Source organism: Syngnathus scovelli, chromosome 1 (genome assembly GCF_024217435.2).
Source record: "Syngnathus scovelli strain Florida chromosome 1, RoL_Ssco_1.2, whole genome shotgun sequence".
Lineage (NCBI taxonomy): Eukaryota > Metazoa > Chordata > Actinopteri > Syngnathiformes > Syngnathidae > Syngnathus > Syngnathus scovelli.
Window position 1 is genome coordinate 24,206,981 of NC_090847.1, and position 26,464 is coordinate 24,233,444.

At 47.6% G+C, this 26,464-nt stretch overlaps 4 protein-coding genes and 1 long non-coding RNA gene across 8 annotated transcripts; 4 read left to right on the top strand and 1 right to left on the bottom strand.

Annotated features, from left to right (window-relative positions):
- Window positions 1-40: 40 nt before the first annotated feature.
- On the top strand, window positions 41-4,917 carry cyld3 (cylindromatosis (turban tumor syndrome) 3). Its single transcript, XM_049741549.2, has 17 exons — window positions 41-161; window positions 384-575; window positions 682-796; window positions 865-1,022; window positions 1,103-1,531; window positions 1,608-1,713; window positions 1,855-2,300; window positions 2,379-2,544; window positions 2,618-2,759; window positions 2,829-2,954; window positions 3,078-3,169; window positions 3,252-3,315; window positions 3,477-3,663; window positions 3,727-3,835; window positions 4,112-4,230; window positions 4,307-4,514; window positions 4,592-4,917. The coding sequence occupies exons 2-17, from the start codon at window positions 405-407 to the stop codon at window positions 4,774-4,776; spliced, it is 2,823 nt and encodes a 940-aa protein (XP_049597506.1). The 5' UTR covers window positions 41-161; window positions 384-404; the 3' UTR covers window positions 4,777-4,917.
- A 79-nt stretch (window positions 4,918-4,996) lies between these two features.
- Window positions 4,997-7,236, top strand: emc4 (ER membrane protein complex subunit 4). Of its 3 annotated transcripts, none has more exons than XM_049741809.1 (6): window positions 4,997-5,155; window positions 5,565-5,695; window positions 6,089-6,203; window positions 6,284-6,437; window positions 6,511-6,671; window positions 6,817-7,236. In XM_049741809.1, exons 2-6 carry the CDS (start codon window positions 5,592-5,594, stop codon window positions 6,850-6,852), a joined length of 570 nt encoding a protein of 189 aa, XP_049597766.1. In that variant the 5' UTR covers window positions 4,997-5,155; window positions 5,565-5,591; the 3' UTR covers window positions 6,853-7,236. The 3 variants fall into 3 exon arrangements, with proteins under 3 accessions (XP_049597766.1, XP_049597785.1, XP_049597776.1); XM_049741828.1 differs by having other exon boundaries at window positions 5,023-5,155; window positions 5,587-5,695; XM_049741819.1 differs by lacking the exon at window positions 4,997-5,155 and adding an exon at window positions 5,252-5,475.
- A 682-nt stretch (window positions 7,237-7,918) lies between these two features.
- lpcat4 (lysophosphatidylcholine acyltransferase 4) lies at window positions 7,919-12,219 on the top strand. Its single transcript, XM_049741671.2, has 13 exons — window positions 7,919-8,212; window positions 8,429-8,792; window positions 9,275-9,387; window positions 9,461-9,521; window positions 9,697-9,755; window positions 10,221-10,255; window positions 10,330-10,384; window positions 10,447-10,529; window positions 10,620-10,745; window positions 10,821-10,971; window positions 11,058-11,150; window positions 11,469-11,604; window positions 11,718-12,219. Exons 1-13 carry the CDS (start codon window positions 8,129-8,131, stop codon window positions 11,855-11,857), a joined length of 1,500 nt encoding a protein of 499 aa, XP_049597628.1. The 5' UTR covers window positions 7,919-8,128; the 3' UTR covers window positions 11,858-12,219.
- Window positions 12,220-12,283: 64 nt separating this feature from the next.
- On the top strand, window positions 12,284-24,130 carry LOC125981522 (solute carrier family 12 member 6). Of its 2 annotated transcripts, XM_049741545.1 has the most exons (27): window positions 12,284-12,447; window positions 14,560-15,628; window positions 16,597-16,691; window positions 16,764-16,889; window positions 17,233-17,379; window positions 17,454-17,508; window positions 17,601-17,731; window positions 17,798-18,039; window positions 18,209-18,324; window positions 18,405-18,590; window positions 18,659-18,823; window positions 18,934-19,032; window positions 19,388-19,445; window positions 19,514-19,688; window positions 19,767-19,885; window positions 19,956-20,054; window positions 20,151-20,270; window positions 20,703-20,807; window positions 20,882-21,050; window positions 21,134-21,329; window positions 21,640-21,809; window positions 21,936-22,067; window positions 22,133-22,240; window positions 22,337-22,360; window positions 22,607-22,842; window positions 22,907-23,040; window positions 23,130-24,130. In XM_049741545.1, exons 2-27 carry the CDS (start codon window positions 15,406-15,408, stop codon window positions 23,219-23,221), a joined length of 3,522 nt encoding a protein of 1,173 aa, XP_049597502.1. In that variant the 5' UTR covers window positions 12,284-12,447; window positions 14,560-15,405; the 3' UTR covers window positions 23,222-24,130. The 2 variants fall into 2 exon arrangements, with proteins under 2 accessions (XP_049597502.1, XP_049597503.1); XM_049741546.2 differs by lacking the exon at window positions 22,337-22,360 and having other exon boundaries at window positions 12,285-12,447.
- Window positions 23,986-26,464, bottom strand: LOC137840831 (uncharacterized). The gene is made up of 3 exons (XR_011087926.1): window positions 26,290-26,464; window positions 25,132-25,974; window positions 23,986-25,037 (listed from the first exon to the last, which is right to left on the bottom strand). It is a non-coding gene; the product is annotated as an uncharacterized lncRNA (long non-coding RNA).

The window sequence follows — 26,464 nt, forward strand, 5'->3', positions numbered from 1 at the left end:
TTTTTTGTTTTTTTTTAGAACCGCCCATCTTTAACTTTATTGGCTGTGGAACTTTTCTGTCTTTTCATTGGTTGGCACTGCTGGCAGTCTCCATTCTTCCGGCTTTATCGTTGGGTTTGTTGTGAGAGTTCCTGACTTTTGAGTGATTGACACTTGAGTTGGTAAGTTCTTCGAAAATACGTTTTTTAACCTGCGAAAACCTCTATCTTTGTACTAAGAATGTGTCACTTTGATATTCCTTGTCACAGGCAATCTTAACGAAAGGTGAAAAATGTCTGGCACGATGAATGTGAACCTGTATTGCGATTAGTCGGATCGTGGAGTTCGGGCTCACCGATTCATCGAAAAGCATAAGTAAAAACTTTCCTTTCGTTTTTGACCAGCTGCGAGTAACCAGACGAAATATGTCAGGACCCCATGACCCAAGAAGGAAAGGACGCCCCCCAAAAGTATTCTTACTGTCGACCGAACAACGAGTCCAGGGGCATTCGGAAGGTACCATTGTGCTTCCGCGGGGGGTCATGTGCTTGGACAGGCAATCGAGTCGGAGTAGTGTTGATTTTCTGTATGTCAAGGTAACAGTGAGCATCATTTTGAAATATTTTCACACTTCCTCTGTAGCTACAGGTACTTAGGGTGTAATTATGTCTAATAGTTGTGTCCCCTCTTGGTTTACTTCAGGTGCTGGAACTTGACATAATGGTACAACTGGACAAAAGGATCCTGCTTGAAGTTCCAACTGACTGTGTCGGCCTGTTGGAGCCTGTGGTCCAAGAGGCTCGCCTGGAACTACTACGTAAGTTATGAACGGACCGCAGAAATGTTCAACAGGAGCTTTTGTCATGTCCTCCATCCCCCGACCAGGCAATCGTGAGAAGCTGTACGAATTGGCCAACTTGCCCGTTGGCACGCCCCTGTGGGTCCAAATGGACCAAGCGGACGAGCTCTCCGAGGCCGAACTCAAATATGTCGGGCCGCTGACGGAAGGGAGCAGACCTCAGTATTTTGGGGTGCAACTCAAGGTAAAGTCGTGAGCGTACAATGTCGCTTCTGTTTAATCTTTTATTAGTCAGGTGGTTCAATCGGCTCTTTGCGGGCGCAGGGCTCCGCGGTGGGCAAAGGCAAGGGCACTGGCGGCGGGCACTTCAACTGCCCCGACGGCTCCGCTGCCTTCTTGCCAGTCAGCCACATCAAAGTCAGACACTGGTCCAGCGGCAACGAGGCGGACGGCCTAGAAAGAAAGAAGCCCCCCCGCCGCAGCACCGTCCGCAACCTTCACAACGACAGTCGCCTCACACACGTCCAGCCGCCCGGCGGCGTCCACCTGCCTCTAGCCTCAATTCCCACTCACTCTCAGAATTCCAGCGGATCGGACGAGCAGGCGCCTACCAGAACTCATCATCCGACTCCCCTGCCATTCGATGTAGGTCAGCGGGTCACCGTGGATAGTTTGGCCGTGAGTGGAGAGGTGCGCTTCTGTGGGCCGCTACCCCGTCAGCCCTCGTATTCAATTTACGTGGGCATCTTGCTGGTTAGTTGCTTCAGACATTGCTGACATGTTTTAATCCATGGCCAAAGTGTTAATCATTTGCCGTTTTATGTTTCAGGACACTCCCACCGGCAACTGGGATGGCCTCTACAGAGGAGAGAAGCTCTGCCAAATTCCTTCTGCCCTGTATGGAAAACTGGTGCTGTCCTCTAAAGTGTCCCCAGGTAGTTTTTTTTTTTTTTTCTTCTTCCAGATCTCCCCTCTGGGCCTTGAATTTGACACTACAACCATAATGAATTAACAAAGGCTTCGTGCCCTGCTTTTTGTTGAATTGTTTACAAATAACGGCTCACTGTTGTCGTCAGAGTCGCCGCATGGTGCCATCCCTCCCGCCCAAGTCCTCAAATCCATCATAAAGACTTCGCCACCTGCCCCCAAACTGCCCCCTGCGTTGGCACCCACCTCCGCCTCCAAAGTGGCCCTGTTGCCACCCGCCGTAAAACCCTTTAAATCCATTCCTCCTCTCCCACCACCAAAGCCGGCCTATGATTCCCTGCCTCCGCCCCCGCTCCCGCCGCCGCAGCCGCCTCCCAAACCCTTCGACCTGGCGGTGGCACCGCGCGCAAACGGCATGCACGCGCCGCCCTCGCCGCCCATTTCGCCAGATGTGGACCGAGAAGAGGCCGTGGATGATAGGGAAGTCCTGGAGGTGGGCTCCATGGTGGAAGTGAATGATCCGCCGCTTTACGGTGTGATTCGCTGGATTGGACGCATCGAGGGGGTCTACGAGGTGGTGGCGGGCATCGAGTTGGTAAATTGACCTCGTTTCAAATTGGAAAAACACTTTGGTGTTTCCACAGGTTGACTATATTTGCTTTTGCCCACGCAGGAGCAGGAAGTGTCGGCAGGGTCCGACGGCACCTACCTCGGCGAGCGCTACTTCCGCTGCCCGCCAAACAAGGGGCTCTTCGTCAAGCTCTTTAACTGTCGGCGGGATTCCAGATTCCCCGCTCCCGAAGCTCGTGTCAACCAAGTGGAGCGCTGCAACTCCATAGGTGAATAGGTTGTGCACTTTCTGCGTAGCAAGTGAGTGAAAGGCTTTTCTGTCTTTTGGCTCCGGCCGGGCAGCTTTTGCCGAGTGGGGTAGCGAGCGCGTGGAAGATGACACTCTTCCCACCGAAGGGGACGAGGCCAAGGAACTCTATCAGGGCTGGAAGAAAGGCATCCAGGGTCACCTCAACTCCTGCTACCTGGACGCCACGCTGTTCAGGTGCCATGCGGACTAAGCTCTGCCGTTCATAGTAGCTTCTATTGCGCCTCACTCCGTCTCGCTCGGCAGCCTCTTCTCCTGCTGTAGCTCGGCAGACTGGTTGCTGTTCTGGCCCTCGGACGACACGCGAGCGGATCCGAGCTCCGGTCAAGCTCAGGACCTGCTGCGCTGCGAGATCGTCAACCCCCTGCGCAGGTTCGCCTGTCACCCTGATCAGCTTGACACATGCACCTTCCGCTAGACCGCAGTCGCTTATTCCTCGACCAACCTTTGCCATAAGGCAATCACTGCTACAATTCCCGTCTGTCTGTTTTGCAGGTACGGCTACGTGTGCGCCAGCAAGACCATGGCCTTGAGGCGATTGTTGGAGGCGGCCAATCAAGACGCAGGCTTCACCAACCAGGAGAAAGGTATGTGAGTCGCAAGGCCGCACACTTCCTATTTGCGCGCCAGGAATGCCACCACACCGCTCCTCCTTTCATGTCTGTCCAGATCCGGAGGAGTTCCTCAACAAGCTCTTCCAGCTTCTCTGCGTCGAGCCGCTCCTCAAGATCAGGTATGCCACGCTTCCTCGCTCCTTTCTTCCTCATGATTTTTCTTCTCCCCATTATTTATTAGCATCAAGCATCATTTTTTTTTTCTTTTCTATTGCCGCAGTGACAGTTTAATTTTCTTCATGGGATGAATGACCTCTGTGACTTCTTTGTACCGACCTAGATCGTTGTCTCAAAAGCCGCAGGAGTGTCACCTGTACCAGCTCTTCCCGCCCCACGTTCCTCGTTCGCCCTCTCCTGCAGACGCGTCCCTTTTGCTGCCCTCACCGTTGTTTATGCCCTTGAAGGTCGCCAGCGTCCAGACCTTGCTAGAGTCCTCCTTCCTCCACGCCGGACTGAAGTTAGCTGAGGTAAGCAGAGGCACGGCGTCACATCTGGTAAAATCCTTTTCCTGTATTTGACCCTCGCCACAGGCTCCGTCCTGCCTCCTTCTGCTCATGCCTCGCTTTGGGAAGGACTTTAAGATGTTTGACGTGATCTTGCCCACCCTCAGCCTGGACATCACAGACCTGCTGGATGACAGTAACTCAAAATTGATCTCAATGTTCAGTTGGGTGGAAAAGGTTGACAGTCAATTTCCATCAACTTGGGAATTTTTGACACATTACAAATTTCAAACTATACCGCAAGTCCCCAATGTGACATTTCAGTTCAAATTCTACCAGTTTTGCTTTCATATTCTCGTGCGGATCAACACCACCACAAATCATGTTTCTTTGTGCAACCCTAATGATTGATTCATTGTCATATTTTTATTCTCCGGTTTACTAGCATGTAATGCACATGTCGTCTGCACAGCTTTGAGGCAGTGCAGCATCTGTCAGGCTTTAGCCCGGTGGGAATGCGCCGAGTGTTATGAAGACCAAGAAATTACACCGGGACACCTCAAACAGTACTGCAACACCTGCAACGCTCAGGTAGGTGGGCTCAGCGCCAAAGCCGGCCTCCGACCGCGAGATGTCTCGCAAGTAAGCACCGTGTCTTTCCCATCAGGTTCACAGTCACAAGAAGCGGACGTCTCACTGCCCATTGGAGATGAGCGTCCCCGAGGGAACGTGGAGTGGGCCCCTTAACTTCGCTCGCCAGCAGATGTCTCTGTTTGCCGTGACGTGTATCGAGACCAGCCATTACGTCAGCTTCGTCAAATACGGGCCTCTGCCCTCCGATTGGCTCTTCTTTGACAGCATGGCTGACCGCCAAGGTGAGACGCAAAGTAGCTGCTCATTCCGTCCAAAAAAAAACATGTCAGCCAAATCAACTGGCCGCATGTTCTTTCAGGAGGTGAGAACGGCTTCAATGTCCCCCTGGTGAGGCCGTGCCCCGAGGTGGGCTGCTACCTCAGCCTGTCGGAGGAAGAGCTGAGCAGGGTGGACCCCGTTTCCCTTCCAGAGCGTGCTCGCCGGCTGCTGTGCGACGCTTACATGTGTTTGTACCACAGCCCTGAGCTCAGCCTGTATAAGTGACAAGTACACCTGGTTATGTCCCATAAGCCTGATGATGATATAATGTTTACTTGTTTACTACCTGCCATTTTATCATGTGTGATGTCATGTTTCACTGTCTCAAATGTTTGCACTAATATAGCCATGATGTCCAAACTTGAATTCTTCATGGGTTGACTTATTCACTCGCGGCAATAACAAAAAATTAAAAGTGTGATAAAAGTCAAGTGATTAACTCATTTGATGTGGAGATAGCGGTAGTTCTCCAGAAAGCCCACAAGGGACACTGTGAGTCATTGCGCGACAGACTCCTCATTGCTACGCCGTAAGCGGCGAAGAAGAGTGGACTCCTGTCATCGTCCAAAAGAAACATCAGCCTCGCCTTGGACTCTTTCTAAAGGTGAACGAAAGTTTAGTAGCATTGAACGGCTCATTTAGTCACGAAAGTTGAGTTGTCGTTCACCGTGGCTTTTCTCGCGAGGTCATGCTCGTTTTGGTTGTCTCCTGGTGGCATGCTAGCATCTGTTGCTAATTGAGGCTATGCCATTGCGACAAGCAAACCGAATAAAACTCCGTCGGATCTGGCGACTTCTGCAAAATGATCAAAAATCATCTGATGTGGCATCTGATATGTAAATGTCGCCATGGAATGAAATAAAGTAGCACGACCTTTCGCTATGACGTCACCTGTACTTCCGGATCTGTAAAAGCCGTGGAAACGTATGCATTCGACGACAAAACATGGAACTTAAAATACGCTGTATTTTTATTCATTTTGCAAATGAAGGTGTCTGTTTTATATTTATCAGGCCTATCTTGCGGTCCATTCAGTTGCCATGACATCTCTCGGGGGACAAGGTGGGGGACATTTGTCTACGAGAGGAGGTGCCGGCTCCCGGAGGATGAAGTGGGCTCTGGAGCTGAGTTTAGGCAACACGAGGTAAATTTAAAAACTATGATTACGCGTAGAGAAAAATCCGTAAGTAATTGACGATCCAATCAAGGTTTTTTGACAAACAGGTTTTTATCAATCCAGATGACAGTTACTTCAAACAGAAAAATGCTTTGCAAAGTGTCCTATTAGAAGTTGTTTTGTTCCTCTGACTTGCTCCCATACAGATGAAAAAAAAAAAACTGATTTTGAAACCAGTACCGAAATAGTTGAGAAAAACGAGTGTTTCTAAAATAGACCCTTGTTGCACCCCGGACAGGTACTCAGATATTTTACAGCTGTTGGTTACACAAATGTCGAAAAGTTAATTGCTACACTGATTATGAACACGATTTAGGTGGACTTTTTAGTTAAGATGACGGCGACACCGCTTTGCTCTAGGTGTCGTAGCGACCGCCAAGCTGGCCAGGGAGATGTTGTTTATCCCATCGGCTATTCGGAGAAGCCCGTTCCCGACACCAGCATCCAGGAGACGGACAAGAACCTGGTGGAGAAGGTGAGTCTGGATAAGGAGGCCTAAGCGTTTGATTTTTTTCTATCAGTGGGTTGTTGACCGAGCTCCTCCTATCTTGACAGCGATGCTGGGATGTGGCACTGGGCCCTCTCAAACAGATCCCCATGAACCTGTTCATCATGTACATGTCGGGGAACACCATCTCCATCTTTCCCATCATGATGGTGTGCATGATGGCCTGGAGGCCCATACAGGCTCTGATGTCTATGTCAGCCAGTGAGTGCCGAAGATGGCGGTAGAGGGCTTACCTTGTCATCTTCTACTTGTCTTCCTCTCGTGTCTTGAACAGCTTTCAAGCTGTTGGAGAGCTCCAGTCAGCAGTGGCTTCAGGGACTGGTCTACCTAGTGGGTAACCTGTTGGGCTCGGCGTTGGCCGTCTACAAGTGTCAATCGATGGGGCTGCTGCCTACGCATTCGTCCGATTGGCTGGCTTTCATTGAGCCTGCTCAGGTAGTGTAGCAGATGTCACTTATGACCTCCATATAAATGTTGAACTGAATTGGACTGCTTGAAAATGTAACAGAAAAGCCACTCACATGTCACTATTTCAAGATTGAGGGGGAAATTGAATCGCATCAACTGTGTGTTCTCTCAGAGGATGGAGATGATGGGCGGCGGGATGGTGTTGTGAAGCGGTTGGCGCACACACTGGTCATCCAAATAGTTCCGGTTTTTTGTCGTGGCAGTCGAGACGCCTCTGGAGCGGGACAGAGGGAGACCTTCGACGTGGTATCGGCGGCCAACATTTTTGGCAAAGTGTTACTTATTTTTGCCTTGTTTTTGTTTCAATTTTGGATAGTCATGATGCTTTGTGTCCTTTGCATGTTTCACAGAATGACTACCAGCACCTGACATTTGAGTTTTTTTTTGTTTTTGTTTTAAAGTATGCTCGTGTTCTGAAAACCATTCTTTGTTCATCTGCTTCCTTTTAGCACACTAGCCAGCAACGTATAACTAACCTGTTTAATCCACACTGATTTGCCCTTGTGAAATAAATCCTTGATTTCAAATGAAATTTGTCCTGAAAAGTTTGTAGAGACGTTTTTGGTTTTACTAAAACTGTTTTACTTTATAAAAACTAAATGAACCGTACACATAAGCATAAAATCAAATGTCAAGCAACTAGTTATAAAATGTAACTGAACGGACTGAAACAAGGCCAAAAAAAAAAGAAAAAATATTAGATCATGGAGGTATATTAAAATAAAAATTAAAAAATAAACACAAACTTAATTCATACATTTAACATTTTTGTTAATAGGCTCCAGGCTCTTCTGACTAATTGCTCAGCTCATCCAATGAACGATTCCGTCTTCCTGCTGCACTTATGCATACGTGCTTCAGGTAAACGTTAGCAATTATCAAAACTTGTCTTGGTGTGAAGAAAAATAAGTTTCTCGAGAGACGACATGAAAGCAAAATGTTTTTATCAGGCCAAATATTTCAAGTTTTCACACCGAGTGTGTGTAACCTCCAATAGCCAGACGTTCTTGCCAAAAACAATGCTGTCAGGGCCATTTATTTTTATAATGTTCGTTCTGAATTTACTGTGACGTGTTCTATCCCGACGTTGTATGAGCGATTTGTTTAATAGCATCTGAGAAAAAAAAAAAAAGTATTTCAGACCGGTTCGACCATAAAAGTAGCAGGAAAGGGGCGTGTCGTGACGTGTCAGGCTGCGTCCGCTTATTCTCGTCACCTTGCTCGCAGTGTGCACGCACACACACACATACACACACACACCTACCTCCTCACGTGCAGCTGTCAGTTTGTTTCCTTCGCTCGTTTAACAAGTTCTTTTTGGTTTCAGCTGGTGGTGACTTGAGTTTTGTTGCACTTACTTTGGTGATTCGTCATCTTCAAATTCTGGCCACAGCATTATTAGGAGGGAGTTTGCTGTCGTCACCATGGAGAAGTCGGAGCGTCGCGTCCATGGGTCCAAGAATCCGTTCTTTCACGAGGTGACGATGAGCAGCTTCCAGAGGATCCAGGTAAGAACTTTAAACCAACTTGCCCCACTGTGACCAAGGTGGAGTGTTTGTGTTTGCTTGACAACTTCACCTGTGCAACATGGCTGCCATGTTGGAATAATGCTGTTTCATTACTGCCATATTTCATTTGCAAATATTGACACGTCCTCCCTTTGTCAGTATGTTATAGAATGTGGATTAGATGTCTAAAAACTCAATGGGCTTTTCTTTCCCAAGGGTCTGATCTTAGGAAGCTTCTTGTTCCCGGTTCGGGTGGTCCTGGTGAGCTTGTTCTTCCTCCTCATGTGGCCTCTGGCCCGCCTACGAGTGGCCGGCTTGTCGGCGGAAGATCGCGCCCGACCCGTGGTGGGCTGGCGCCGCTGGCTTTTCCACCCTGGCGTCTGGTTCCTGAGCCGGGCCGTCTTCTTCTCCCTGGGCTTTGTCTGGGTCCGGGTTAAAGGTCGCCGGGCTGACCTGAAGGAGGCCCCCGTGCTAGTAGTAGCGCCCCACAGCACCTTTCTGGACATGCTGGTTTTGTGCTCCACCTACCTACCCACCGTGGTGTCTCGCTCAGAGAACACCAGCCTGCCCGTCATCGGAGGTGAGCTGGATTGGATGGAGGATGTGTACAAAAGTCTACACACCCCTGTTTACCTTTGCCCCCCAAAATTCAAGAACTCATGTCACCTATAAACTTTATAACCCAATTGAAGGGGGAGGGGGGGCTTCTTCCCCTGAGAACAAGTGAAAAAATTTAAATACGGTTGCACAAGTGTGCACACCCCGGTCAGTTTCAGTTGAATAAAATGAGCCCCAAAGAATGTTTCTATCACCGCAGTGATAGCGTCAAAAAGTTAAATCTTAGCTTCATTGTACCAAAAATTAAACCTCACTTATGCAAATGTAAAATATTTTACAAGATGATATGTGTGTGTGCTGAGTCCACTCCAGTTTGAATGTCACTGGATCTTTTAGAACAACGTTACATCCCCCGTGTGTGACAAAAGTTAAGTAATTATTAAGCTTAATTTTCTATTTTTACAAATCCTGGTGTTCCTGCATGTTGAACTACTCCTGCCTTAGCTCTCCTGGAGTTCAACCAGTCGGTGCTGGTGAGCAGGAACGATCCGGATTCCAGGAAAAAGGCTGTTGCCCAACTCACAGAGAGAATCACTTCCAACGGCTTCTGGCCTCAGGTGAGTCGACACAAACATTCAAACCCATGTCCACCTCTATTAAGACTCTTGGGCATGTGTCATCCCTGGTCAGATGCTGATGTTTCCCGAAGGGACCACTACGAACGGCAGCGCTCTGATCAAGTTCAAGCCGGGTGAGGAGAATTGATGGAGTCATTTAATCCAGTCCTGATGCAGCGCCTGAGGCCTTCCTCTGGAATGATTGGCATGAGGATGGAAAAGGGCGCAGTGTTTGCCTAATGTTACATTCAGTCATTTCATTTTTCTCCTTTGACAAGCTTCTCCTTCCTTGCCCTCTTTTACCGGCAGGTGCTTTTCTATGCGGAGTCCCGGTCCAACCGGTTCTGTTGCGCTACCCTAACAAGTTGGTGAGTCGGCTCCTCTGTATCTCGCACCCAGAATTCTGCCTGCAAATTTGAACGATTTCTGGCTTTTAATTGGATGGAATGAAAAGTGTTTTTATCAGGATTTTTTTAGTAGGGGAGTGACGTCAGCATGCGGTTTATTTTGCAGAGCTTGTTTAACCACGCAAATATTTGGAGGGTAGTGGATTGTGTGAACGATTTAGCTCTGACCAACCAACCAGACAACGGAAAAATGCTGATGTCATCAAGAGCCCGGCGAATTAGAAGTTCAGTTGGTTGAAGAAACAGTCCTCTTCATCATAGAGTTAAAGTTCCATAGGCCAGCACAACTGAATGTGAAGGTGGATCAGATTGACGTAGCAACACGCAGAGGTTCAAATCTGATTGGACGAAAAAGATACTGCCAGAGCGAACGGGTTTTTTGTTGTTGTTTTGAACGGCATCTTCAAATTCGTGTCTGTGCTTCAGGATACCGTCCGCTGGACGTACAAAGGCACAACATGGTAGGTTATTGCCGGGTTCGTGATGCTACTTGGGTTTTTTGTGCAAATGCTAATGTTTGTTGTCTGTTTTGCAGGATCGAGGCGCTCTGGCACACTGCTTCTCAACTCTATACCAACATAACTATAGAGGTGTGTGTGTTGGGGGTGGGGGGACTTTTTGCTGTTTGGAGTAACAGATTGCTGTGCTTCAGTTCCTGCCTGTCTACAATCCCTCACCGGAGGAGCGGAGCAACCCTAATCTGTATGCCGACAACGTGCAGAAGCACATGGCTAAGTAATTATTTATCGGAAAGTAGCATTTGTAGACCAATTGTTTAAAATGTGCACAAAGAAAATTCTAACGTGTTCTGGCGCCGGCTTTCAGAGCCCTGGGTGTCCCAGCTACAGACTACATAATGGAAGGTGGCGTGCCGGTCCAAAGAGTGGGCCATCTCTCTCTCCCGGTGCCATCACCTGGCAGGGAAGCGCTGACTCTGCTGCACAAAGCCGGGTAAGGGGAGTCGTATCTCTTTTTAGCGCATTTCGTCATGTTCGTAAACAACCAACCGTAATTCGTGTGTGTCAGCCTTCGAACAAGTGAAATAGAAGCCGCTTTGGAGAGAATGATCGACAGGTGTCGGTCGGGATCCTCGCTGGTCGGAACCGAAGATCTCGCTGGCCTTCTGGGACTTGCTGACCGACAGACAGCGGCGAGCATCTGCGGCCTCTACCCCGAGGTTCTCAAGGGTCGATGTTGCCGTGTCGTCTCTGTGACGCGATGTGTGTTAGCTTAGCGTCTTCTGCTTTATGTTGTGGCTTTCAGGAAAAAGTAGTGGACCTGAGACAGATCTATCTGAATATGGCCGCTCTATCTGGACTCGTTGACATTAAGTCTCTCCTGTGCACGTCCTTCAACGTAATTATCTTCACGACACTAGTACTAGTACGCTCTTGGTTCACACTAGTAAGACAATTCAATGCACTAGTAGGCTGACTGTGCCTTATTACCAAGACTTTTTTTTCCCACCACCAACGTGTAGTTCTGCTGCACTGGTAACATTTAGTTGTTCTAGTTTGCCAAAGTTGTCCTACTAGTGTTTAGAAATGTCGTAGAGTAGTGGAAAAACATTACATATAAGATATAAGAAGTGCATCGTCTTAATAGTGACTGATGGACATAGATTAAATGCCATAGAAAGGGAGTGTGATAAATAAGTGGCCTTTGACCTTGCAGTTATTTGATGAGGAGGGGACGGGAAGTCTGAGTGCTGAGGAGCTTTCTGGCCTGATGGGGGCGCTGCTTGGCTTACGTCAGAATCACACTGCAGAGCTGTACTTGGAGTTCACCACTGGTGGCCGGTTAAGTCAAGGTACTAACTTAATGACTTTTAATAGAGTATTTTTTTTCTAATGTGATTTTTGTCGTTGTTCTCTGTGGTCAAAGATTGTTATTGACTTTGGTATTTTACCACTCGCTCCTCAGATGACCTTGTGCGAATGTTGACAAGCCACCCGATCTACCAGAAAGTGATGAGTGAGCACCTACAGCCGAACCAGGCTGCATGCCATTTGCCGGTCAATAACAATGGAAACATGCTCAATGGGTACAAAAAAGTGATGTAAAGCTTCATGTTCGGTTTTTAAATCACTCAATTGCAGACTTTGTTTTATGCTAGTGCAAAGAGACACTTTAAGACACAATCATTCTAACTAAACATTGTTGCATTTTTGTGTACTCGCCTTTACCATAAATGTTAATGTTTTATCTGAGAATATTTTTATACAGGCAACTTGTGCAAAAAATGTTATTGTAAATGTATTTTTATAAGGAAAGCTTCATTTATAGAGAAATGTCATTTATTTTCTTTGCCCACATGTTCACCTGTTCGTTCTCTTTAGTTTTTTTTTTTTTTAATCAATCTGTTTTTTTCTAGTTTTGGGAGGAATAAAAGGGACTTTGAATTTAAATAAACATTTTTACAACAGCTTTTGTGTCTGTCTAGCAAAATGTCATGTAGTTTCCTTTTTGCTACTGCGCATGCGCGAGGTTGCGGTCGGGGAGTAAGGGACGGTGATTTGCAAGGGACAAAATAGACAGTTTTGCTTCTCGACTGGACAATAAGGAGTCGATAAACTGCCGAGAGGAGCCCCCCGCTTCCACAGCCGTCCGAGCGTGGAACAACTCGGTCGAGCGTCCACATCACCAAATCCAGGTATGAGTCTTACGCACCGCTTGCGTTGTGTGTCACGGCGGTTGACAGTTGACAGTCTCGCGCGGCATGGGTAAATCGGTGGCTAACGTTAGCATAGTGCTGGTTGGCACCGGGCTGGAACCTGCCAACCCAGCCAGGCGACCGGCGTTTCTGTGTTCCTCTCTTCATTTTTTGACGCTCATTGTCGATTAAAAGAAAAGAAAAGAAAAAACAAGCTTGGCAACGAAAGACGCAAAGCTGTAAACTGGTTGCAGCTGGTCTTAAATGTCCGCATCTCCCACCGCAATCCATTCTGTCGCCACAAAGACGTACAAGCGAGCAGCTGTTGCGACATTCTTGATTTCTCATCCTTTGAACACTGGGCTCTATTGTCATATTTTGAAAATGTTTTCCAAAATATTTCAAAAAAGTATTATTATGCCGAGCATGGCAAGCAGCTTGCTTAGGGTTCGTTCGTGTTACTCATTAATTAAGCCATTACGGACATATTCATTCATTCATTCATTCATTCATAGGTTTGTTAATGTGTCATTTATTACATGAGTACTGGAATCTTACGTTTTGGTGTACAAAATGTAACGTTCACATAACCACCAATGCTGCCGCACTGATGATATATACGGTACAGTACAGTACTACGGCTGCGATATGGTTTATGAATCGAGCTATATCGATATCGCAATATTTAACACATACCTTTTTTTCCCAAATTATTTATTAAAGAATGAATTTTTTTTTTTACGTGGGATGATAAGACAACTCAATATTTTCTTAGCTAATTATTAGTAATTGCCTCAGCTAATATTTAACTATTGAAATGCAATTTATTTATTTGTGTCTGACTGGTCAATTTTAGGCAAAAGCATACAATTTCATAAGAATCTTATTACATATCTTTCAATATTTTTTTTTTTTGCTCCTCATATTTATTTATTTATTTGTTGTGTAGTGTTATTTATTCATTATTTATTCAGCACGCTTTTGTTATACTTGTTTACTTGTTTGTCTGTTGTGAGCCATGTCTTGTCACCGTGGGATAGGGGGGAACGAAATTTCGGTTTCTTTGTGTGTCTTTGGCATGTGGAGAAATTGACAATAAAGCTGACTTTGACTTTGACTTTGGCATGGGCCAATTTTGCAATATTGATATTTTTTATTATATATATATTGAATATAATATTATATTTAGCAGCTCTAGTATTTACATTAAATTTGATGATTGTTCATCTTGATCATTTAATGCACTTATACCTGACAAGTGAATGAAGGCGACATCATAAATGTGGACCATCTAATTTGACAATGTGCACACATGTTGTTCCATGCTCCATTTTTATTTACTTTAAGCACCGTTTACATTAGGAGCCATCCAAATGAATGCATCTGCCAGAGGTTGATGTTCCTTGGGGTTAAAATGCCAAGCAAGGTGTTGGTCAGTAGACCCCCCCCCCCAACCCTAACACCCCCCCCCCCCCCCCCCCATTCCACAACTGTTTTCATTCCCAAAACAAGACCAAAAAAAGGGTAAAAGGCATCCAGCCGCTGTTTCCTCTTCGGAAACATCGAGTTATGAAACAAAGCAGCAAGCAGCAACTGGTCCGACCGGTTGGAGCCAGGTTGACCCTGGTTATTTTTTGAGATGCTTTGTGTAGATACCTTGGTGAGTCATTTGCCTATGTGTGTGAACCTGTTAGGATGTCATGAATAAAGTCACTCCATTAAAGAGCCTTTAAAGTGAATTTTGAGTTTTGGTTCCAATGCAAATTATTGGCAACCTGTACAAAACAAGAAGTATGTGGTATTGTACTCTCTTGGAGAAAAGTCTTTAAATATTTCAGTGTTTGATTTTTTTTTTTTTGGGGGGGGGGGGGCTCGATAGTCGGTAGATATATTAATAATTGATTAATCGTGTGTCAATTTCAGACTCACATCTGTAAATATTTCCATTAGATGTTGTCCTCTATGAAAGCATGGCAAAATTATGTTTGATATGGTATATATTGTGACAATAATGCTGTTATTCTTTTCCTTTCTTGCTTTCTGTCTTTCCCTCTGCTCTTGTTCTCCTGCTCCATCCCCTTCAATCCTTGACCCTTGCCCCTGCCCCGGTAGAAAAGGCACACGCTTAGCAAATTGGCTTAAAGCAAAGCGCCACTTTTAGTCAATTACTCAAAAAACAATTGTGAAATTACTCAATCACTATTTTATTTATCAATTAATCATTTAGAGCCAGATTTATTTTAACGTTCCAAATCCTCCGAATTTTAGCTCGTTCAACAAATATTCTCTGATTTGTGTAGTCCGTTAATGAAAGCAGCCATATTAGCCCAATATTCTAATAATATGTTAACATATGTAAATATAAATAATATATTTTAAAATATAAGGTTTTAGTCTACTTTCTCACTTGACAAAACCAGTAATCAATTTTCCAGTTTCATGTGATGGAAGTAATGGAAATTTGAAGCCGTCGTATGAATGACGTGTCGCTGAACCTGAAGCAGCCTCAGAAGTGTGTTTCAAATGAAGAGGCCTTCACTCGCATCAATTAGTAGCTCTTTCCTTTTTGTTTATTAGACTAAGTTTAATTATTAAACAATTGCAAAAAACAGTAATCGGTTTGTAAAATTTGAAAAAACAAATGTAAATGTACAATTTTACTTTTTAATCCGATTATTCTATTGATCAACAAAAATATAGATTGTTAAAATATTTGATAGTGACAGCCCTTAAGGAAAGCGCTCTTGGGCACTTAAGCTTGGTGCTGGCCAATTACGTCGCCTCGATGGAGAATGGCGACTGTCAAAGAAATAATTATACCGGCAATCGTTCCCTCTTCCACAAGCATCAGCTAAACTCAGTTAGATTCAACCACGCTCGCTAGCCTGCGCGCCCACCAGCCGCCCTCCCTTCGCTCGCACCGAACTTCCCGACCCCACACCCCACTCGGGCTTCGCCATGACGTCAGTGAGGTTCACCGTGACGCCCACCAAGGCGGAGGACCACCCCGGGCTGTCGGACACGTCGCCCGAAATCAGCTCCCGCTCCGGCAACCACGTGCGCTTCGGCTCCCGGGAAAGCGTCAGCCGAAGCGAGCCGCCCAGCGACTCATCGATGGGAGTGGTGGCACCGACAGGAGGAGGCGGCACGGAAACGCCGGACCGCAGTAACATGGAGCAAGGTGAGGACGTGCACATAGAATAATCCCCAAGTGTGAACTGGCCTACTAATCTGGAATGTAATCTGGATTTTAGGAGATGTGCCGGTTGCTCGGTCAGGATTTGTTAGTTGTCACACGAGTGTAACCCAAAGCACTGAACTTCCTCCCTGTTCTGAGTTTTGCCCATTGTGCCTTTTCCAGAAATGACTTTCTTGAAGTTTCGCCACCTCGCTCAGAGGCGGTGGCAGGCGCCGTTCGTAACCACTCGGCTGCAACTACCCGCGGAAAAAGAACAGAATTCAACCGCATTAGCTATCGAATGGAGAAACTGGCCTTTTGTTTTGCCCAAGAAACTCTCCTTTTGCTTCCCTGACTCAGCGTTTAAGACAAGAGTCTGCAAAATCCGCCGTCGTCTACTCGTGAGACAGTCAGCTGACACTTTCACTTCCGCGCTTGAAAGAACAACTCGTGCGTGTCTATAGTAACAAGGCCGCCCCACACCGTCGCTACATAATAAGCTTCCATAAGTAGGAATTGAGCCGCTTAATCCCACTGAGCTTCAAGTTTCCCCACGTGCGGCGCTCAGTCGGGAACAAAAATTTTGGAGTAGCGAGGCAGCGCGGCGCCCCCCCTCGCAGTGATGCCACATGAATCCCATGCAGGTCGGCTGACCTCAGCCTGTCATTTGATCTGTTCTGGGGTTTTTTTGCCTTCCCATCCTCTCTCATTTAGAAGATTCTTTTAGACAGGTGAATCTGTCAAATTCTTGACAAAATCGCTATATTGTTCGAAAAAAAACAACCAAATAGCGTTGAGGAACAGATTTCCAAGAACGAGTGTTGCTTCTTGTGTAAGCGTTGAGCCGTGCGGCGGCCTAATATTAATTAACTAGCGTTGTGTTTACATTCACACCTTGGTAGTTGGCTGACGGGAGGCACCAAGGGGAAGGAGGCTTGTTGTGTTTACGTTTGTTGTGCTCTGTCTTGCAGGGGATGGAAATTCCAAACTGTCTAGCGTGTACATCAACAACAGCCACGGCGCGGATGATGACGACTTCTATGACAGGAACTTGGCCTTGTTTGAGGTTTGGGTCCCATTCCGGTAGCTCGTCTCATTCCTCGAGTCTCGGACGTCATCGTCTTCCCGCTGCTCGCAGGAGGAAATGGACACGCGGCCCAAAGTTTCGTCCCTGCTCAGTCGTCTGGCCAATTATACCAACCTGATGCAGGGCGCCAAGGAGCACGAGGAGGCCGAGAGCAACAATGAGAAGAAGAAGGCCAAGGTACTTCAAAGTGTCGCTCCAATGGATTATAGCGAAACTTTCCTCACCCTGTGGAACTCTTAGATGGCACTCTGTTCAGCATTGAGCTGACCTGCCGTTTTCTAAAGCTCCTTGGATTAAACTAAGAGTGCCATCGAGAGTGGTCTAAAAAAAAAAAAAAAAAAAACTGGTTCATGAAGCGATTTTGAAACTGAAGCTTCATTTTCTCGTCATTACTACTTCTTAAAATGTGCCCCATAAAGCAGGTTGGCATTTTTCAATCTTTTGTGGAAGTAAATATTATCAGAATGAGCAGAATTGGACACCGGGAGCTTATTTGGTATGCTCTGGCGGCTCTCCACAGTCACCACGCATGGGAACCTTCATGGGCGTGTACCTGCCGTGCCTGCAGAACATCTTTGGCGTCATCTTGTTCCTACGTTTGACCTGGGTGGTGGGGACCGCCGGCGTGTTGCAGGGCCTCTGCATCGTCTTCATCTGCTGCTGCTGCGTGAGTGCCGCAGACTTTCGCCAAAGGGGGTGAAGAGCAGTCTCACCCTCTTTGACCTCTTTTTGTGCCTCCAGACAATGCTGACCGCCATATCCATGAGTGCCATTGCCACCAATGGAGTGGTTCCAGGTAACCCCAGATCATTCTTTGTTCACTACGTAGGTCTAGTCTAGATACTGCAACTGTATGTTAATAACTGACCTTACTTTTTTCCCCTGCAGCCGGCGGTTCCTACTTCATGATCAGCCGCTCTCTGGGTCCGGAGTTTGGGGGGGCGGTGGGTCTGTGCTTCTACCTGGGTACCACCTTTGCAGGGGCCATGTATATCCTCGGAGCCGTCGAGATCCTGCTGGTGGGTTGCTCGTTTTTGCCAAGTCCTCGCTCACAGACCACAACACTCCCTCGTCTCCTCCTCCAGATGTACATCGCCCCTGAGGCGGCCATCTTCACCGCCAAGGGGCTGGAGGGCGAGGGTGCGGCCATGTTGAACAACATGCGTGTCTACGGCTCCGTCTGCCTCCTCCTCATGTCCCTGCTGGTCTTTGTGGGCGTAAAGTACGTCAACAAACTGGCCTCTGTCTTCCTGGCCTGCGTCATCGTCTCCATCGTCTCCATTTACGTGGGCGCGCTGGTCTCCGCTTTCAGGCCGCCCAATTTCCCGTACGTACTGCCGTCCCGTCGCCGGTGCGTTGTCTCATCAAAATGCTTGACATTTGTGGCTAAGCGCGACGTAAGATTACCGCGATGATTTCATTCATAAATGGAAGGTTTCCAATTTGAACTACTCTTAAAATTCCCACTGAAATTTACCCGAACTTGATCTTTGCAGGGTATGTACGCTCGGAAACCGAACCATCAACGGCCACGACCTCGTCGACCACCAGTGCGCTAAAACCGTCCCGCTGTCCGCCGAGAGGGAGGTGACCAATGAGACGCTTGGCGGCGGTGCGTTTTGATGTTGTGCACCGTCGTTTGCACGCTAAGGAGGCCTGCAAAGGTGACAAACATTTCACCATTTTTTCCAGCGGACGGAAACACCACGACTCTGGCGACAACGGAGCTGGTCCCCAGTCCCGGCGAGAATACCACATACTTGTGGAGCCGCTTCTGCCAGAGTGTCGAACTCAACTCCTCCTGTGACGACTACTTTGCAGCCAATAACTTCTCCCGCATCGACGGTATCCCTGGTTTGGCCAGCGGGATCATCTCCGGTAACGCCACACGCATTGGTAGCCGTTTTGGCCGTGATGGCGCGTGACGTTCCTCCTTTGCGGCGCAGAGAACCTGTGGAGCTCATACCTTGGCAAAGGAGACGTGGTGGAGAAAGGCTCTTTGAGCTCCTCCCAGGGAGCGCGTTCGCCGTCCACACAGCAGCCTTACGTCTTTGCTGACATCACCACCTCCTTCACCCTCCTGGTGGGAATCTTCTTCCCCTCCGTCACAGGTAAATATTTTCTTTATTTTCACTCTTGGCACTCACCCATCCCCATTAAGAGGTAGAGGAGGGTTTTCCTGAAGCTTGCTCATTTTGAGGCGTTTACTTGTCTTCCACAGGAATCATGGCCGGTTCGAATCGGTCAGGGGACCTAAAAGACGCCCAGCGGTCCATCCCCATCGGGACCATCCTTGCTATCCTCACCACCTCCTTTATTTGTATCCTTCCATTAGAGCACAGTGCAGTGTGAATTTCATTCACTCCGACGCGCTGTTATTGTGCTACCCTTCTTGATGTGCATGATGCGTCCACCTCGGAACAGACAGATATACTGTACTGTTCGTGGCAACATCACAACTCCACTCCGCTTATCAGTACGGCACTAATATGACTCATTCCTCACGGAGGATAAGGAATATGTGACTGACTGTTGTAATATTGTCTTTCTACATGTATTGCCGCTCCGTTTGTGTTAAATTAGCATTAGCATGTCGCTAGTAGATGCTACGCTAAAGAATTATGTTTGAGCTGACCTTTAAAGGTTTGACGTTTTCCTGAGTTTCCTTTACCCAGACCTCAGCAGCGTTGTTTTATTTGGCGCCTGCATTGACGGTGTGGTCCTCAGAGACAAGTTGGTTCCTTTCGTTACGTGTCTCCCTGTGTAAGAGAGATGTTTTTGAACTTTGTCATTTCCCGCAGGTTTGGAGACTCTGTCCGAGGGAATTTGGTAGTGGCCACGTTAGCCTGGCCCACTCCTTGGGTCATTGTGGTGGGATCCTTCTTCTCCACGTGTGGCGCGGGTCTCCAGTCGTTGACGGGTGCTCCAAGGCTTCTGCAGGCTATCGCCAAAGACAACATTATTCCCTTTCTTCGGGTTGGAACTTACACTGTCGGACATTCTCAGCATGCGTGTTAGGCAATGTGCTGACCCGCTTTTGCTGGTGTGCGTCAGATGTTCGGTCACGGTAAAGCCAACGGCGAACCCACCTGGGCGCTGCTGCTGACGGCCCTCATCGCTGAGCTGGGCATCCTCATTGCCTCTCTGGACCTGGTGGCGCCAATCCTGACCATGTGAGACGTCCCAACCCCTCTCGTGTCACGTCATTGGTCGTCAGAGCTGTCAATCTTCTTCTCTGTCCAGGTTCTTCTTGATGTGCTACCTGTTTGTCAACCTGGCCTGCGCCCTGCAGACCCTCCTGAGGACGCCCAACTGGCGACCACGCTTTTCCTACTACCACTGGTGTGTGCGCCGCAGCCGCTGCGTTGGCTGTGGATCCACACACACTCACCGTGTCTGTGCTTGTGTGTGTGTGTGTGTGTGTGTGTGTGTGTCAAGGACCTTGTCATTTTTGGGGATGACCATCTGCCTGGCGCTCATGTTCATCTCCTCCTGGTACTATGCAATCGTTGCCATAGTGATTGCAGGCATGATCTACAAGTACATCGAGTACCACGGGTATGTTTCCATGGCGATGGCATGTGCCGTTCAGGGTTACCTTCACTTTATAGTGGTACCTAGACTCAAGGCTAAGAGAGCTGACAACAGTTGCTCACGTTGAACAAAATGTGGTCATGGGCAACATTTAGCCAAGCCTCCTCAACGTTACACCAAAACATTGCTTATATTTTCAATTTGACACTTTTACACTACAGTAATCCCCCCTCCATCGCTGGGGTTAACGTTTCTAGCCACCCTCGGAGTAAGTGAAATTTGCAATAAAGAAATACAGCACCCTTGAGAAATTCTCCCTACGCATGTTTTTGTAGCATTTATGCCACTTCATATTTAAAGTCTTGTGACACAGCGATTAGAAACACATTTAAACACATAATTCACTGAATTATGAGCAATGGGTAACATGACTGTCTGTCCTGTATTGCAATCTAGAGCAGAGAAGGAGTGGGGAGATGGAATCCGCGGACTCTCGCTCAGCGCCGCCCGCTACGCCCTCTTGCGGTTGGAAGAAGGCCCACCTCACACTAAAAACTGGAGGTACACAATTCTCCCCGTGAGGTGAAGACGGCAAGAATTGATTCGGGCTCCAATTCAAGACCTGTCTCCTGCAGGCCGCAGCTGTTGGTTTTACTCAAACTGGATGAAGACGCGCACGTCAAGTCTCCGCGCCTGCTGACCTTTGCCAGCCAACTGAAGGCAGGAAAAGGCCTGACCATCGTGGGCACGGTGGTTTCCGGCAACTTCCTTCACAGCTACGGAGAGGCATTGGCGGCGGAACAGGTGAGATCTCGTCGGCCAGGGTTTGATTTCTGGACTACAAGGTCCTGCTTCTTGATTAACACAAATAAAATTCATCTTGTCAGACCCTAAAGCTTCTGATGGACAAGGAGCGGGTCAAAGGCTTCTGCCAGTGCATCGTCGCACAGAAGGCACGTGAAGGCATCAGTCATATGATCCAGTCCAGCGGTCTGGGGGGGATGAAGCCCAACACCGTGGTGATGGGATGGCCTCATGCCTGGAGGCAGAGCGAAGATCCGCAGTCCTGGAAGACCTTCATCCGTGAGTGCTGCTTCTCGCTCCTCTCACTCGAACATACTCTTACTCGAGTCTGTATGTGTGTGTGTGTCTGTGTGTCTGTGTGTTTGTGTGTCCTTTTCTCACTGTTGCTTACCTACAACACAAATACTATCTCTTCTCCCATTTATGGCATTTACAATTCTGAACTGTTGCTGACTAAGTTGCGCGGCTTCAATAATATGCGCCGAAAGAACAGCTGCCTGCTACTAAAAGATTTGCTACTAAAAGATTTGTACATCCCACCACTGTCTTGCAATTGAGAGTCTGACGGCGCCCCCTGTCCTCCCTCCAGACACAGTGCGCGTCACCACGGCCGCTCACCTGGCCTTGCTGGTGCCGAAAAACATCTCCCTCTTTCCCAACAACAACGAGCCGTGCGCCGACGGCTACATGGACGTGTGGTGGATCGTGCACGACGGTGGGATGCTGATGCTGCTGCCCTTCCTGCTACGCCAGCACAAGGTGCCGGCCGCACAATACATTAGTCGCCGATTAACATTTGCCATTAAAAAAAAAAAAAAAAAAAAAACAGTTGTCCAGCAAACTCTATTCACCTTGCTGTGTTCTTCTCTCCCTGGCCTGGAGTAGGTATGGCGAAAGTGCGGGATGCGCATCTTTACCGTGGCCCAGATGGAGGACAATTCCATCCAAATGAAGAAGGACCTAGCGACGTTCCTCTATCACTTACGAATCGAGGCCGAGGTGGAAGTCGTTGAGATGGTGAGCCACCGCTGCTCTTCTTAATTTGGAGGGCATCAACTAAACGCATCTTTTTGCTGTCCCAGCACGACAGCGACATCAGCGCCTACACTTACGAGAGGACCCTGATGATGGAGCAGAGGTCGCAGATGCTCCGCCAGATGCGGCTTTCCAAATCGGACCGTGAGCGAGAGGTAAGGCCGCGCGGCTAAGTGCGGGCAATATTTCCACCCGCCTGACCCTTACATTTTTCAAATGTTGGCTTCCTTCTCGCCGCTGGATTTCCTCAGCGGGTGCGCTGGAGTTTTGATGATGTGAGTAGCCAGCCATCAGCTAGTCCAAGTAGATTGCCTCTACGGAATTATGGCGAGCGATTTGAGGAGTTAGCTTTAATATCCACTCGAAGGCCCACGCATTAGTACTGTAGATGTGATGTAGTTGAGCTAGCGAGACAGTATGTGTCGCGCGCCAATTTGCGGGAGAGCCAGGGCTGAGGCAGACAAGTCCAAGAGAAACCTATGACCTGACGTTGCCACTTTATCTTGTGACCCGCGGGCCAGGCTCAGCTGGTCAAGGACCGCAACTCCATGTTGCGACTGACCAGCATCGGCTCAGACGAGGACGACGAAACGGACGGCGGCGAGCGGGAGCGAGCGGCGGCCGGCGACGGTTCCTTGTCCGAGCGCCACCGTCGCGTTCAAATGACCTGGACCAAAGAGAAGGCGTCGCAGTACCGGGCAGCGCACTCTGGATGCTCCACGCCCGAGGGCTTCAGAGACATGCTCAGCATCCGACCGTCAGTGTTCATACGTCGCTCCTCCCCTCCGCACATGCATCATCCAGGATGTCTTTTTCTTCAGTGACCATTCCAACGTGAGGAGGATGCACACGGCCGTCAAGCTCAACGAAGTCATTGTCAACAAATCCCACGATGCCAGAGTAGTCCTCCTCAACATGCCGGGACCACCCAAGAACCCGGACGGAGATGAGAACTGTATCCTTAATCCTTTTGGTGGTTTGTTTTGTGCTCAGAGAGGTTGAGTGTCTGCGTGAATGTTTGGGCGTCCGTGACTCACTGAGCAGACATGGAGTTCCTGGAGGTTCTCACCGAGGGTTTGGAGCGTGTTCTGCTGGTCCGAGGTGGAGGAAGCGAAGTCATCACCATCTACTCATGATGAGATGCCCACTTTGAAGGCAGTTGCCAATCTACTGCAAGTGAGAGGGGGGGGGGGGGGCAACTGCCGCCTGGGACCACTCAAACCAACCGCTGCTTGTCACTTGCTTGTCGTCACTCTTCTGTCATGCCACTGGTGTCACGCTGCAAGAAAAAGAAACAAGCCCCGTGTTTTTATGGATTGCGTTTTCCCGCTGACGGTCGTAGTGCGATGTCAAGTGTCAGAGGCTCCAGTTGCTCTGATAAGACTCAGGGTTGAATTTTTCTCTTTTTCTCGGTATGTTTGTTCTAAATGTTGGAATTTGTTCATGCTTTGCACTTTTGTTTCCAGCATAGTAACTTAAATAGTTTCGTATGTTCTTTTATTTTAAACTACTATATATGGATGGCCCATTTTTTGTTTTTTTGTTTGTTTGTTTGTCTCAGGTGACAGAACAAATCCCTTGTAGTTCTGCTTTAATGAAATGGACATTTTCCTCACTCATTGACATGCAGTTTCTTCTCGCCATGACACATTCCTGTGTAACTGCAATACTTCCAATATCATGAGCAAAAGTCTCAGAGGTTGACCCTCGTGGACGTCATGTCTGGGAGAATGAAACAAAATGAGGCATGGACCATCCAGGCAGAAATGACCAGTATGCATGTGTGGAATTTTATAAATGATTCATGTCCTACTGTCTGTATGTGTGTGAATGAGCGCTTGTTTCTAAGGGTGAGCTGTAACCTGTTTTTTGTTCTCCAAATTTTTGTGTTACGGTGCAGGGATTTACTTTTGTTTTTCAAACGTTATTGTATTTCCTGTACATAATGACAGAGATTCCAAGATGTATCTTTTTTTAATTACACAATTGGCATAAAACTTGTTTGGTTGAACATTTTGGGAATAAAGTGATCCAGAAGAAACAAATGTTGCCCCTTCAGTGAAGTTCTCCTACAGTAACAATTTCAATGATTTTGCCTGTCTCCACCCCACCTGCCTGTAACAGCTGTGAAGGCTGAAACTGTCAAAATTAATTGTAATTCTTCAAAGAATCTATTTCCTAGATTTATGTAGAAATTCAGATCTAAATGGGTTTTTTTTGCGCCCTTTGTCTCAGATTTTGTTCTCTTTGTGCCCAGGCTGCCCTTTGTCTCTGATTGTTTTCATAACATTTATTGATGAGAACTTTAATGTTACTCCATTTGCTCCCAAACAATATTTACTCAATCACAAAATAATAATACGTATTAGTACTACTACTGCTTCTTCTTCTACTACTGCTTCTACTACTACTACTTCTGCTACTGCTACTCTTACTATTACTACTACTACGACTACTACTACTACGGCTACTACTGCTGCTGCTGCTGGTGGGTCTCATCACCAAGGGCGACAAGACTCAATACAGGTCGGAGGTTGTCCTTCTGGCCACATGGTGCAGGGACAACAACCTCCTGCTGAACGTCAGCAAGACCAAGGAGATTGTTGTTGACTTCCGGAAGGGTTACACCCAACACCTGCCACTGACCATCGACGGTGCTGTGGTGGAGAGAGTGAGCAGCACCAGATTCCTGGGGGTGCACACCAGTGAAGACCTCTCCTGGACCACCAACACTGCATCACTGGCGAAGGAAGCTCAGCGACGCCTAGACTTCCTGCGGAAACTCAGGCGAGCAAGTGCTCCTCCAGCCGTCATGACTACGTTCTACCGTGGCACCATTGAGAGCGTCCTCTCCAGTTGTATCGCTGTGTGGGGTGGCTACAACTTGAAGGCCCTGCAGCGCATAGTGAACACAGCCGGTAGGATTTGATGGTGCTTCACCTCCCATCTCACCTGCAAGGCAACAACGATTGTGAGTGATGTGAGTCACCCCGCTCACTCTTAGTTTGATCTTCTGCCCTCTGCGCTCCTGCACCACCAGACTCACCAACAGCTTCGTACTCCAGGCTGTTACGATGCTGAACTCTCTCCCCCCTTCTGCGTAGCGTCCTGTGCTTTTGAGCCATATTCTGACTGTCTGCTGTTTGCACACTTGCTCCATTTTTGCTCCTCTTATTTATTGTGTTTTGTTTATTTATGATTTATTCATCACTCCTATTTATTCATTGTTTGTGCCTTCTTGTTTTTATATATTTTTTGTGTTGTTTACTTGTATGTATATTGTGTACTATGTCTTGTCACCGTGGGATAGTGGGAACGTAATTTCGTTCTCTTTGTGTGTCTTGGCATGTGAAGAAATTGACAATAAAGCAGACTTTGACTTTGAACACAAATGCAGTGACACCTCATTTCATTCCCACTTTCATGCTTGGATTTCATGATTTCGATTTACTGTTAAATGAATACATTGAATTACACCTCATTTCATTCCCACTCTCGTGCTTGGATTTCATGATTTTGATTTACTGTTAAATGAATTGACTGCTTCTTGCTGTTGTTCACGCATACACCAGAACATTTACAAAGTAACAAAAAAAATAAAGCAATCAAAGGCTACAGTGCGTCCGTCACACGCGCTCGCCACTCCCACATTTTGTGCTATGTGACGTGGTTGGCGTGTGGGCTTGGCTTGCCTCTGGCTTGGAGCAGGCACGCCAAACGTCCATCCATTTGTTTCTTCTGACTGGAATCCACAAGCCTTTGTCAATAAGGCGACTTATCGTTTCTCTTCTCCTGACTGCAATCGCTGCGACCCTCAGTGAGGCGATTTTTTTCGCCCTCTCTCTCCAAGATGTGGGAGGCACTCGAGTGGTCTATTCTCATACTTGTCCTATATTGGACATGCGTGTCAGGTAAGCAATTGAGTCCATTCAAAACAGTCAGTTCAACGGAGTTCAGTGCTAAAACAATACCGCTGTCGACAACGTGATGAAATGTACTGTACTGTGAGTTCGCATGACTGCATCTGCTTCTACTCTTGTCAAAACGTTACGGTGCCTGAGATCAAAACACTTTATTGCAATGTATCCAATTCTGAGCACAAAGACTAGCTCTTGTGAACTTTTGAATTATTCGGATGCTGTCGCTGTGTACAACTTTGATGACGTCACTCTTGCTCGAGTGAGCGCCATGGCTTTCTTCGTACCTTTGCCAGTCTTGGTCTTTCCATTTGTTTATGTTGGCTGCTGCTCTGTCAGAATATACGAGCAACTTGACTTTGAAGTAATTACATAGGGCCTATAGCGGGAGTCGAAATTGACAAACTGTGCCGCTCTACTATGCTCCTTCAAAGGGCACGCTCACTCAAACGGACGAGCGCA

What these genes read in the sequence shown, in the direction of transcription:
- cyld3 (XM_049741549.2), top strand. Translation starts at nt 405, where the DNA reads ATGTCAGGACCCCATGACCCAAGAAGGAAAGGACGCCCCCCAAAAGTA. An exon ending in GGCTCGCCTGGAACTACTAC is followed by an intron (nt 797 to 864) that starts GTAAGTTATGAA and finishes TCCCCCGACCAG; the next exon opens with GCAATCGTGAGAAGCTGTAC. An exon ending in ATCGTCAACCCCCTGCGCAG is followed by an intron (nt 2,955 to 3,077) that starts GTTCGCCTGTCA and finishes TCTGTTTTGCAG; the next exon opens with GTACGGCTACGTGTGCGCCA.
- lpcat4 (XM_049741671.2), top strand. Translation starts at nt 8,129, where the DNA reads ATGGAGAAGTCGGAGCGTCGCGTCCATGGGTCCAAGAATCCGTTCTTT. An exon ending in CCAACGGCTTCTGGCCTCAG is followed by an intron (nt 9,388 to 9,460) that starts GTGAGTCGACAC and finishes ATCCCTGGTCAG; the next exon opens with ATGCTGATGTTTCCCGAAGG. An exon ending in ATACCAACATAACTATAGAG is followed by an intron (nt 10,385 to 10,446) that starts GTGTGTGTGTTG and finishes GCTGTGCTTCAG; the next exon opens with TTCCTGCCTGTCTACAATCC.
- emc4 (XM_049741809.1), top strand. Translation starts at nt 5,592, where the DNA reads ATGACATCTCTCGGGGGACAAGGTGGGGGACATTTGTCTACGAGAGGA. An exon ending in ACAAGAACCTGGTGGAGAAG is followed by an intron (nt 6,204 to 6,283) that starts GTGAGTCTGGAT and finishes CTATCTTGACAG; the next exon opens with CGATGCTGGGATGTGGCACT. An exon ending in TCTGATGTCTATGTCAGCCA is followed by an intron (nt 6,438 to 6,510) that starts GTGAGTGCCGAA and finishes TGTCTTGAACAG; the next exon opens with CTTTCAAGCTGTTGGAGAGC.
- LOC125981522 (XM_049741545.1), top strand. Translation starts at nt 15,406, where the DNA reads ATGACGTCAGTGAGGTTCACCGTGACGCCCACCAAGGCGGAGGACCAC. An exon ending in AAGTACATCGAGTACCACGG is followed by an intron (nt 20,271 to 20,702) that starts GTATGTTTCCAT and finishes ATTGCAATCTAG; the next exon opens with AGCAGAGAAGGAGTGGGGAG. An exon ending in AGGTGGAAGTCGTTGAGATG is followed by an intron (nt 22,068 to 22,132) that starts GTGAGCCACCGC and finishes TTGCTGTCCCAG; the next exon opens with CACGACAGCGACATCAGCGC.